The sequence below is a fragment of the Mastomys coucha genome, unplaced genomic scaffold (genome assembly GCF_008632895.1).
Source record: "Mastomys coucha isolate ucsf_1 unplaced genomic scaffold, UCSF_Mcou_1 pScaffold15, whole genome shotgun sequence".
NCBI classification, from domain to species: Eukaryota; Metazoa; Chordata; class Mammalia; order Rodentia; family Muridae; genus Mastomys; species Mastomys coucha.
The window spans coordinates 167,082,457-167,095,161 of record NW_022196897.1 but is presented as its reverse complement, the minus strand read 5'-3'; the positions used below and the strand labels follow the sequence as shown (position 1 = coordinate 167,095,161).

General features: G+C 50.8%; 1 protein-coding gene across 1 annotated transcript in view; it reads right to left on the bottom strand.

Annotated features, from left to right (window-relative positions):
* Positions 1 to 3,827: 3,827 nt before the first annotated feature.
* Positions 3,828 to 12,705, bottom strand: part of Ntsr1 (neurotensin receptor 1) — a 44,069-nt gene continuing 35,191 nt past the window's right edge. The window contains exons 2-4 of the mRNA XM_031373792.1: positions 9,147 to 9,363; positions 5,417 to 5,507; positions 3,828 to 4,405 (exon numbers count right to left, since the gene is read on the bottom strand). Of these exons, the coding sequence (XP_031229652.1) occupies positions 4,153 to 4,405; positions 5,417 to 5,507; positions 9,147 to 9,363 (561 nt within the window). The 3' untranslated portion in view covers positions 3,828 to 4,152. The remainder of the gene's footprint in view (positions 4,406 to 5,416; positions 5,508 to 9,146; positions 9,364 to 12,705) is intronic.

Genomic DNA, 12,705 nt, shown 5'->3' with positions numbered 1-12,705 from the left:
GTAGACTTACATGCTTCTGAGTTCATGAGATCCACTGAGATTCCAGGAGAGAAAGCACTCCTGGAAGCCATCTTAGCACCTTTCTCCATGTGTGCCCCGCCCTGATGGCCTGGGCAGGGCTGGAGTAGAAGGAGGCAGACAAGGGTATATATACCTCAGTCCAAAAGCGTCTAAGTGATTTCAAAGCCAGGGGCCCTGGGTCTTCAGTTTATTTAAAGTGTGTGTGTACATACACATGCATGCCTACACCTACCCACGCCATCCAATATTTAAGCAAGCAGATACAATTCTCTTCTGTGTCTTCAGGTCTCGTCATACCACTGGTCTCCCACCCTGCTTGACCTGGGAAGAAGGTCTCTCCTCAGTGAGTTTCCTCTCTCCTCAATGAGCAGGATGATGGAGGGAGCTGGGCTGGTGAACCTCTGTGGCAGAGAACACTGTGTGTGATAATGTGCTAACTAGATTTATGTCAACTTGACACAAACTGTAGTCATCTGAGAGGAGGGAACCTGGATTGAGAAAACGCCTCTGTAAGACTGGCCTGTGGCCAGCTTGTTGATCATTTTCTTAATTACTGATTGATGGGGAGGATCCAGCCTATGGTGGGTAGGCCATCCCTCGGATGGAAATCCTGGATTCTACAAGAAAGCAGGCTGAGCAAACCATGAGGAGCAAACCAGTCAGCAGCACTCCTCCAAGGCCTCAGCATCAGCTCCTGCCTGCTTGAGTTCCTGCCCTCATGCTTGTAATGAACTGTTTCATGGAGCTATGAGTGAAAAACCCTTCCCTCCCCAAGATCTTTTGGTCATAGTGCTCATCACAGCAGTGGTAACCTAACTAAAACTCTCTGCCTTATAATCCCAAGGCAGAGAGAGAATCTAGGCGGGCTGGTGATAGTGCAGCTCAGGCTGGAGGGTCCAAAGGGTCAGGTGGTTGGGGAGTCAGCTTTACAGGCGGGCAGGAGGGTGTCAGCTTCTGAGGCTATGGGAAGGGGTCCTGCTGGCTTTGAGTCTCCTTTACTGTCCTGGAGGTAAGACGGGGAAGTGTTTATGGTCAACATCATCATCAACACCATCATGTTGTCCTCTCTGGTACCTGTCTACTGTGAGTACAGCCCTGCTCAGATTGCACCACTTGAATGAAAGGAGCATTGCTCCTTCTTCATTCTGGATATAGACTTCATAGCATTGAGGAAAATTATATCGTCTAAAATTCCAAAATTTTGTTTTTTAATGTTTAATCGGAGTTTTAAAACAGCCGTCATTCAACTGCCTGTGGTGCCGTGTCTACTGAGAACAAGTGTGAAGCCTGGCAGCAGGTGTGAAGTCTGGCAGCAGGTGTGAATAAGTGTGAACCCTGGCAGCAAGTGTGAACAGGTGTGAAGCCTGGCAGCAGGTGTGAACAAGTGTGAAGCTGCCAGCAGGTGGTGAAGCCTGGCAGCAAGTGTGAGTAGGTATGAAGCCGGCAGCAGGTGGTGAAGCCTGGCAGTAGGTGATGAAGCCTGGCAGCAGGTGTGAACAAGTGTGAACCCTGGCAGCAAAAGTATGTGTGAGGGACAAAGTGGAGGACAGGGAGGTAAACAGGAACCCTTCAGTCTTAAGAAGACATGACCCCTACCATGGCTTATGTTTACCAGCTGTGCCTGCCTGAATGAACAGATATGTGAATGGATGTATAATGGAAAGGCTCAAACTGGATATACACAGCTTCCTTTATTCTTTATTGAGAGATATGAGGAGGTGTGGAGGGTGGGTGGCATTCTGACAGATGTTTGGGGCACATGACCTGCTTCCACATCACGAATGGACTCATGAGACTCTAGGCCAGGATGCTCAGGACAGCCTCCAGAGCTATTTTCATCTTCACTTGGCCCAGAGCATAGGCTACCTAGCCAGGGTCACAGGTGCACCTGGTGGTGCATGGATGTATGTGCCTAATTACATCAAGCTGCTACAGACTACAGCAGAGACTTCTGGTGACAGCCCGGACCACCCCTATAAGGAGGCCACTGCATTTCTAGGAATCATGTAATAGGGCACTGGCTCTACCCAGCCTCAGGTATCTCCCTTCTGCTTACTCCAGGCTGAGTTCTTCAAGACAGTCCCAGCGAGCCAAGATGAGGAAATCAAGGTTCAGAAGAATGGTTTCCCCAAGGTCTAGAAACCCAGGTAGTGTCCTTGGGCTGGGCTGCCTGGCTTGAGTCTAAGTAGAAACTCATGACTAACCACTGGCCTGTGACCCACTCACTGGGCAAGGTGGCTACACAGGGCTGTGAGGGGCTCCCATGCAGACAGGTCTTAGAAGGAGAGGCCTCCCTCTTGTGTGATCACATCTTCCTGATGTCAGCCATGACCCTGATTCACCCAGGTCCCACCCCCGTTTTTTTTTTTTTGTTTGTTTGTTTTGTTTTGTTTTTTGTTTTTTTTTTTCCGAGACAGGGTTTCTCTGTGTAGCCCTGGCTGTCCTGGAACTCACTCTGTAGACCAGGGTGGCCTCGAACTCAGAACTCCACCTGTCTCTGCCTCCCAAATGCTGGGATTAAAGGCATGCGCCACCACTGCCAGGCCATAAGAGCTTTCTCAGGTCCCACCTTGATGACCTGAGGGGTCATGTCACTAACAGTGGTGTTTTGTGAGGTTCAAGTACTTGAACACCCTCCCCATTATCTCTGGGTGACCACAGATACTCTGACTTTTAACCCATTGTTTTATAGTTCAGAGGGAGCAGAGGCTAGCCCCGGGCCGCGACTGAGCCTCCCATGTCCCATGGCAATGCCATTCTCACAAAGTAGCTGCTCATCCAATCATTTCTCTTCCAGACAATAGGGCCAGGGCTCTTTTGCAGAAGGCTGAACTTCACCCTTCTGCTACTTCTATCCTGCTGGTCCATGGCATCCTGGGACTGTCTCCAAGTGCTCAGCCAGCCTTGTTGGCTGGAGGCTAGATGGTCCTGTCTTGTTTGGAGACAGCTCCCAGAGATGAAGGGTGCCTGCTTTTCCAGGCGCCTAGAACCTGGGCGGCTGCTTGGCAGCTGGTAACAAATTGACATACGCTTCAGTCCGGGGCTGCTGGCCAGCTGGATGCTTGGCTTCCCCTTACCTGTAGAGTCTCAGACACTGGCATCTTGCTGAGGACCTGGCTCAGTGCCCCTTCTCAGGAGTCCCAGCCTGAAGCCAGCTGCTGCCAGACCTTAGTCTATACAGCTGTATATGAGATGCAGAACCGCGCATGTCCCCAGCAAAGCCACCTGGACAGGGGAGGCTGGGCCCCACGTATCTGCCATCCTTCTGCAGATCCAAGAGTTCAGGCCCCAGTGCAGATATGCCTCCCTGTAAAGCCACTTGAAGCTTGTCCTGGGTGATTCCAGGCCAGCCCTTTTGTCCTTCCTGAGCATGTGGGAACTGGGGTCTTTTTAGTGGGCCATAGCTGTCCAGGCAGGGCATGGATTCCCTCACCTTTCAGCTGTGGGCCCTGGGCCTTTTTTTTTTTTTTTTTTTAAACTTTGAAATCTTTCGTTGTTTTATTTTTTTTTCTTTTATGGCCCTGGGCCTTAAACAGAATTTTGGGGGCTTCTCTGGACCACCTGGGAGGGGCAGTGTGCCAGCCTGCCAAGGAAGAGAGCCATGATTTTCTGCTGGACCAGGGCAGGAGTAGAGGTATAAGGGGCTGAGATGGAGCTTACACCTCTGAGCCCAAGTCCAGCTTCAGACACTGTCTTGCACGGCCAGTGCAGTTACAAGGTGATGTTATGATTACAACAGCTCATCTGTCCTGAGTCCAGGCCCAGTGTGGTGCTGTCATTTCTTCCTTCTAAAACATCCATTAGTCTGGGAACAAAGGAGAATGTCCTTGGTGAGTGCTAATTTCTTCGAGTTAAAGGCCTTTTGCAGGCCGGGAGAGAAACAGCCTCTATTCTGTTTTTTAAGGTGGAGGTAGGAGAGGGATAAGAGGTCAAGAAGAAAGGACTGGGGAGGGGGGACCAGAGGAAGGAAAGAAAGAGAAACTGGGAAGAAAGAAGCCTCACCGAGGGTGCTCCAGCCTCACCTGCATGGTTTAGACTGGCCACTACTTAACCCTTGGGAGCTTTGGGGGTTGGGGGTGGGGCTGCTGCCCTTGTGCACAGGCTGAGGCCTCCTCTTAACCTCCTCAAGGCCTAGTACAGGGTCTCCCGGGTGGCGCTGGTGGAAAAAGCATGGTTGCTGGACATGCTGTTCGGCTTCCTGGAGAATGTTGGCCTCTTCTTTCGGCGGTGGCGCCACCCAGGACAGAGGCAGGCCAGCGTGGACAGGAAGACCTGGCGGAAGTTGGCGGACACCAGGTTGTAGAGGATGGGATTGATAGCAGAGCTGACGTAGAAGAGAGCGTTGGTCAACATGTAGAAATAGTGGTAGAAGTCAAAGAGGAACCTGGTGAGGGAGGGGAGGGCGTTTAGACTCCAGTGGCCCTCACCAGGCATGCACAGGGACTAGGCGTGCGCAGGGACCAGGCATGCGCAGTGCAGCAGCTTGGGGGTGCCAAAGCATCCCTAACGCCTTTTTCCTAGGGTATCTAGAGGATCTGGCTTTGCCCACAGCCTCAGTTGGGCATGCCCTCTCTCTCTCTCTCTCTCAGCAGCCTATCTTGATTGTCTACACAGAGTCCTGTTCTCAGTGTCTTAAGGCTTCAGGGCCCACTAATCCCAAACCATACAAGAACGGAAACCACTAAGGTTCCTGATGTCTGTGCTTGTTCTATCTATTCCGGATGACCTAACTCCCATCCCCAGGCATCCCTGACCTTCCCAAACCTTCACTTAGGGCTGCTCCTCTGCTCTTTAATATCACCATGTCAGCAGCAGCTATGTCTTGTCCGTTGGTGCCTGACGGTGATGTTTCTCACATGCCAGGGAGCCCTGCTCTACTACAGAAATGGCTCACAGAGTAGGTTCACTAGCCGGCTGGCGCTCAGGACTGCTCTCACCATAAGCTGACTCATTCGTGCAAACAAGGTTCAAGCAGATTGCCTGGGAGCCTGAGTCATGCTTAGCAGAGGGGCTTTATGACCAGTCTTGTCAAGAACCTGGACACGGAGTGTCCTACAATTTACCCAGTTGACAACCTTCACAAATGGCTTGAAGCTGGAGGTTGAAATTAGTCTCTTTGTCTTTTCCCTTTGTGTGACAAGTCACAGCTCCTCCTGTGACTCTGTTGAGCCTTCCTTTTCTGACCTAGAGTAGCTATGACCAAAAGAACCTTCAGCTCTAACACAAATGTCTCAGGCGTGACTTTGAGGGTCTGCTGCCTGCTCTGACCTCTTGGCTATAATTATCCTCCCTGGAGCCACAGTCTCAGAGCAGCCCGCCCCTCATTCCAGACAGGCTTGTGGATTGTGTGGCTCTCGGTAGCCCTGCCCCTGTCTGCTAGAATTCAAGTACTCACGTGGTCCACTGTTCATCGGAGATATAGCAGAACATGAGGCGCCGCACGTGGTAGGGTAACCAGCAGACCACAAAGGCGATAACCACAGCACCTGCAAGACAGTCACTGCCTCAGAAACATGGAGAGAGCCACAGGAGACAAAGATGGTATCCTGAGGTCATGGGCCATTTTCTTTTCTTTTGTAGTAAAACATAGCGACAAACAACAAACCACCCGGTGAACAGCGTGTGTCTGTAACCCAGTGTTAGGAGACTGCAGGCTGATGCAGAGGCTTGTGCTCTGATGCCTAGAGCTCACAGGCAAGCGATCACAGCTGAATCAGTCAGTTCCAGTGTGAGAGACACATCTCAAAAAAGGAGGTGAAGAGCGAAAAGAAGATACCTGCTGTTGACCTCTGGCCTCCACACACATGTGCACACACACGTGAATACACAAAGCAAATACACACAAAACAACCTAACAACAAATGCAACAATGTTGCATGCTGCAGCCATTGGGACAAAAAGCAATTCCAAAAAGAAAAAAAGAAAGCACCGCGTGATTCACTACCCCCTTTTCTGGAAATCGACCTGGAAGAATTAAAAAACAGAAATTGAAAAGAATACATGCACTCCACTTTACAATAGTACCTTTCCTAGGCAATCACAGAGGTGGAAGAGACCTGGAAGCCTGTGGACAGACAGGTGGATCTGTTGCCACACTAGTCTGTGATCATGTGGTCGGTCCACACAATAGGAACTTGGACTAGTGAGAACTGTGCAGTGGAGTATCATTCAGCATTAAATAGGCAGGAGATTCTAGTACATGCTCTAACAGGTACAAACTTGGAAGATGTTTTCTATAATGGACACACTGGCCACCAAATCTTGTATGATTCTGTTTATACAGAGTCAGACTCATAGGATGGGCTACAGGATGGGTAGAGAGTCGTGTACATAGATAGTGGGCTTCAATTACTGCTTAGCAGTGTGAATTGCTTAGTGTCCCAGAACTGCACATATGACAACGATTATGGCAGAATGTTTTATGCTATGCATTTTTGGTACAAAATTAAAAAACCAAAAATGCACTTGGGAACGTTCCCTCCAAGCAGAGCATGCAGGACCCAGAGGCAGCTCAGTAACTGATCTTCAAGATGGCCTTGCATTTGGCTTGACATTGATTCAGTCATATGGGGCTAGCTTTGGCTCATTGGCCTCAGTTCCCTTAACTATGCAATGTGAGTCTTCAAGGTTTTCAATTTTGTTCCATTGAGGGTGCAGACCCCCAAAGTTACTGGAAACAGAACTGGGTACCTTGGGGTCCTGGAGGGTACCTAGTGGTTTTATTCCTTTCAGCTCTACTGCTCGCCCTGGGTGAATCTTCCAGGGCTGGAGGTGAATTGGCAATGTAAGATTTCAGAACAGTGATAGCATGATGGTGCAAGCGGACATTCAGTCAGAATGGGTGGGTCCGGGATACTGGGTAGACTCTTGCCAGCCAGTCACTCATTGATGATGGGCAGGCAGATTGACTGCAACCTAAAGGCCAGGAAGGAGCAGGGCTGATTGCAGGCTTCTGGTGGGCAGTGACAGGCTGGGCATTTGAGTTGTAGAGCTGAGCAAGCCCAGCTTGGTCCTATGGAGGATATGTGGAAGCAACTATGGGGGTGCCTGCCTGTCTCAGGCAACACCAGGCAGCAAGGCTGAGATGAGCCACTGAGGCTGGAATGAATCACCAACCGAGGGTGCTGAGACAGAATCATTTGAAGCCTGTAGGGAAGACCCCCAGGTCCCCAGAGAACCCCCAGAACAGGTGCTCTGAAGGACACCGATTTAGACATCTCTGCTCCCTCTTTTTTGCCTTCCTTCTGGGCAGTTCACCTGTGGCCTTCACAGTCCTATGGCACAGAGTTCTAGCTTCCCCTCCTTCCACCAAGACCCTGTCCTACTCTACTGCAGCCACTGTGGAGGAGGGCTAGGATGGAGGAGGCTGTGGCCAGTAGTGATTTAGTCACCATGACAGGAGAGCCTTGAAGGAGCCATGGCCAAGGACACATTTGCAGAGGGGGAATCTCCAGGGCCCTTTTGGGTTTCTCAGCCAAGAGGGTTGACAGGTACCCCAGAAACATCGCTGTTGGACAGCGATGAGCAAGGGCCACTTGAGCATGTCTATATACTCTGGCCCACCTACACTGCAGCCCTGCCTTGCAGAGACTTGGTGGAGAACCACTTTTTCTGTCAGGCTATGCCGAGTTCATCCTAGTTGGGACAACCTTGAAGGTTAGCAGTCACCAGGAAGTGTGAATCTGGGGTCTTACTAAGATAGTCACTACAAGGACTATTCCAAGGTGCTTGCTCTTGCCTTCAGCTTGCCAGCCTCAGTTTCCTCTTTTGTGTAATATGAACCCCTAGGGTCTTCAGTTTTCATCACACTGTCAAATTTGCTAGAAGTGGATCTGTGCTATCTTGGGTCTCTAAGGGGTTTCCAGTGGCTGTCTCTAAGTCCTCCAAAGTACTCTCACAGTATCACCAGCCTGGGCTGACATGAGACAGCAACAATGACTAGGCCTGGCACAAAGAATGTCAGCAGGTCACCCTTCCTACATGATATTTCTTGCTTGGGACAGAAAGGGTCAGCTTATTCTCTCTCTCTCCTCTCTCTCTCTCTCTCTCTCTCTCTCTCTCTCTCTGTTACTGACATAGCTAGGTAAGGCCCACAAAAGGCTATAAGGCAACTCGGTAAGACAGAAAGGCATGCCCTCTATAGGGTGGGCCTGGGCCTTTTTACGGTTGACAGATGCCCTGACTCAGATGTGTCCTAGCAGGTGGCACTGACCACTGATAGCCCCAGACACAGCTCTGCTTGAGGTCTTGAGTGCTCCTCTCTACCTTCAGCCTCAACCTCTTCCTGGGACCAGGACAGGCTGTACCAGCCACTCTTCTAGTTATTCTGAGAAACACTAGATTAATGGGGAAGATGGGGTGGTCGCTCTGGGGTCCAGCAATGTCCTTGGGAGGAGGTGTTTGAGAATGAACGCTTTTCACGGTTGCCACCTTTGGGTATAGATGAGGACATCTGTGAGGAAGGCCACCTAAACCCACTCAGGTCTTGTGTTAGCCACTCTGGGCTCTGGGAGCTGGTCTGGGGGTACTTCTTACTGTCACATGGTTTGCCCTGAGATTGCACCTGGAGCTGCTGGGAAGCAAACCTGAAAGGGGGAGGACCAGGAAGGAGCCACAGTCACAGAAAAAAGTGCAAGACATGGGTCTGGAGGATAAAAAGACTTCTGTCCTGAGTCTTTCCCATCCATCACCCCCGATGAATGGTTCCCAAGGATTCAGGCCTGATCCTCAGCATTGTCGCTGTGAACTCTTTGTTATGCCTTCTGCCTGCAGGCCTGTTACCAGGACCTTCTAGTCCCTAATAGTTAGATGTTGCTTCCACTCCATGGAGGTCCCCAGCTGCCAGGACTGGTCATGTGACTTTGTTTATGCGTGTGCCTGGGGTATACTTGCTTCCTTGATGGATCCTTGGTTTACAAGGAAGCTTACCCATGTCTGTTAGTGAGGCTTCAAGCTCAGCGTTGGCACCCGGCCTCTGGTTGGTTAAGTGAAGATGTGGAGCCTAACAAAGAGGACAGAGCACTGATGCTGAGCTTGGGCCCACGTTCCATCCCATGTCTTTACGCTCAGCTCTGGGTTGAGCCCCCACAGCACTGTCTGCTCCCCCGGAGTCTGCGGTTACTTACGTAAGACGAGGACTCCATGGCGCAGGGCCTGGACACGGCCTGGCTCGATGGACATGTTGAACGTGCTGTGCTCTAAATTGTAGTGGGTGCCTGCAGTGCACACGCTGCGGCCCTGCTCAGTGGCCTGGTGCACCATGACGGTCAGTTTGTTGGCAATCACGGTGTTTAGGACGGAGATGACCAGCATGGGAAACAGGAAGGACATGAAGGTGTTAACCTGCAGAGAGCAAGAGGCACCCGTCAGACACAGACGTTTACCCACTAGAGTCGGGCACCGTCATCATGTTTGTTCACCAGATTGGGCCCTCCTTGGAACTCCTCCTCAAGCTCAACTCTCAGCCTGCACCACACTCTACTCCAACAATGTGCTTTGAAGAGATCAGCTTGGCCTCTGCTACCTGGGACTCGGAAAATACCCTAAGTGTTCTGACAAAGGTTCAGGCTCTGAGGCCTTGGTCTGAGAATATCATGTCTAGGACTCTAGACGTCAGCATGGCCTGTCCAGTGAGATCGAACCCTTGGCTCCCACTCTGCATGCAAACGGTTCACACTGAGGCTTCGTACAATCTCTCACCCACATGGTGCCTCTCAGAGTGAGCTCTGGGGACAGCTAGCCCTACACATCAGCCCAGGCCTCTACATACACTCTACATTTGGGAAAACTGAATTTCTGAGGTTCTTGTGGCCAGTAACTCAGAAATGGCAAGACATGGATTTGTTTCCTGGCCTGTATGAGTTCAGCCCAGCTTTTTCAGCCATGTCCAGCTGACCCTCACCTTCAGGAGGTTTCTTGGAGAAAAAAAAAATTACACAAATGTACATATGTATAGTTGAAGCACATGGAGAACATGGCCAACATAAAGCTCCTGACTTGTTTGAGGACAGCCATGACCAGATGCTGGGAATGAGGAGAGTGGGGATCTAGGGCGCTGGAGTTGGCTTGGACTCCCCAAGCCTCTTTCGGACTTAGCTGAAGCACCTGTGAAGGCCTTTCCCCCACTCCCAGGTATCGACAGACCGTCCCTGGGAAGGCCTGGGAAAGAGGCCATTTGTACAAATCTCTGCTCAACAGGCAAGGTACACACCTCTCCAGAGAAGGTCAGCACCATCTCCCTCTTGGGTCCTTTACACCCTCACCAAGCCGCATTCCCTCTGACCTTGAGAATAGAGGGCCTGCTCCATCTTTTCCCAGGGGGTCAGGAGCCAGAGCTGTTCCTGCCATGCTCTTAGCTCACTCATTGGAAGCCCATGGAGGGCAAGCAAGAAGTCCTCTGTCTGCTCTGAGCCCAGCTGTGCTCCATCCCAGGAGATATACTAATTTGATTCCTGGTGAGTCACAGTGGAATTAAACACACTGGATATATCCAACACGGATTTAAATGTCAAAACATTTAAAATACCACACCTCGATGAACACAGGCAGCAGACAGCTACTTCTAGGACTGGCCAGAGCTGGAGCAAAGCAGCAAGATGGAGGTGCTGCTCAGATCCTCAGTGGCCAGTCATTGCTCCTAAACCTGAGGTTCCCAGGCTCACCCCTTTTCTGAACCTCACCAGGTGTGGCCCTAGCCTCCAAGCTGTCTGCTTCCAACTTGCATGGGCATGGCAGCCCTGGCCATACAGGATAACCTGAGAAACATTTGTCACCTCTGAGCTTGAGGATTATGCTGAGTTCACAGTGGGATGTGTCAGTGCTATCCCACATAGCTGGAAGCACCCACAGTATCCTTTATTGTGCTATCCAAACCAGCCCCAGGTGTCCTGGGGGACATGTAGGCAACTGACCCCAGATCACCCTGATTTGTTACACTGAGCAATGGGGAGGGAGGGTCATGACCAAGAACAGGAAAACAAGAGGGGGCAGCCCTGATAATAACCTGTGGTGGGAAGGCCTGTCTTGACACAGCTAGGATGCATGCCTACTGGGGAGAGAAGCCAGACTCAGCATTGTTGGTCTTAGGGAGGGACAGCACATACTACACAGTGTCTCTGTCTCTCCCTCCCCTTCTGTGTGTCTGTCTCTCCTGGTATCTCTGTCTTTGTTTTTTCTCCTGTTTTAGACATATGCACCAACTCCCATGGGTGACAGGACCTAAGACCAGTTACGTGTCGGGATACTCTGGGCCACTAGCTTACTGATCATGCTTACAAAGCTGGATTGGGGTGCTGAGGAGGATGGTGGACCCCAAGACCATGCCAGTTTTTGGAGTTATTGCCTTCTGTTCCACCCTGACTGCTACTGTTCCTCTCAGTGTTGGAAATTGCCAAGCACGAGGAAGGCACTCCAGAAAGGGTCGGGATGCATGGGGTTGGTTGGGGGCTGGAGGGTGGGGTATAGACTTGAACCTTAGACAAGAGTCTTATATCCTTGGGTGGCTGTGACTTCAAGCAGATCCTAGGGAGACTCCACATCTCAATGAGAAAACCTTAGAGTGGCCGTAGGGTGTCCCCACCATTGGGTGCCTTCCTTAGTACCCAGAATACCATCAGAGTGGGCAAAAGAAGCAAGCTGAGATTTCTTGTCAGGAAGCAGGGATGACACCTATGAGGGACAGGGGTAGTTCAGCCACTGCCCTCCATAAATCTATATTTGTGTAGAGAAGGAAGGAAGGCAGAATGGAGGGTTTGATTAGAAAAGATACAGCGGTCAGGGATGGTGGGTTCAAGCTTGCACACAAATGGTGTAGGGGGAGATATATAGCCTGTGTGTCAACAGATGCGGGTGCATGTGCTGGTGGAGTATACTGCCCCACCCCCAAGTCACTAAGAGATGGCCTTGGCTACAGATCCCTGCACTGCAGCTCTGACCCTCATTTGCATTTCTCCTGCAGAACAATACTGGGGCCTCTCTCGCCCCCTAGTTAAGCCCATTGTGTTTAGATAAAAAGCTGAATTCATTCACTCCTGCCAGCAGCCAGCAAAGAATGGGAAGATGCTGAAGAGGCTGCAAAAAACAACAATAAAGAAGAAGTCCCTGTGTGAGCTTTTGGACAAGCCTGGGTTAGCCTGGCAGAAGGCTGTCTCTTATAAGGGTGGCTGATGAGCCCCAGCCAGAACAGGTTCGGCAATGGGCTAGCTTTAGACAGTTACAGACAGAAGACCAGCAGGTTCCTGTGTCCTCACATTTTCTGACCAACCTTCTCTACTTCTGCTGAAATCAGGGATGGGTAGGTAGCATAATTCACGACAGAAATGCTTGATATCAAAGGTTTCCAGTACAGCTTTGTTTGAAATAACAAAACTAGAATGAACTTGAATGCCTACCACTGAGGCGACTGGTCAGTCCCCATGCATCTGTTCCTGGGGCACTGGTTGATACTGGGTGCTCCAAGATAACAGTTTATGGAGAATATATCCAAGGGGCTAAAGGGAAGCAGGTGTGTGTGGCTCCCCAAGTTCCTCTAAGGCCCAGCTTGGCTCTGAACAAAACCTGACCAACCTGTACAGGGGCTGGCAGTGCACACTTCAGGTTCTCCCTTTGAACTGAGATAACAGTCTCACCACACAGATTCTGTCTAGTGCCCTGCTGCATATGCTCAGGTGTGAACAAGAGCCCCCA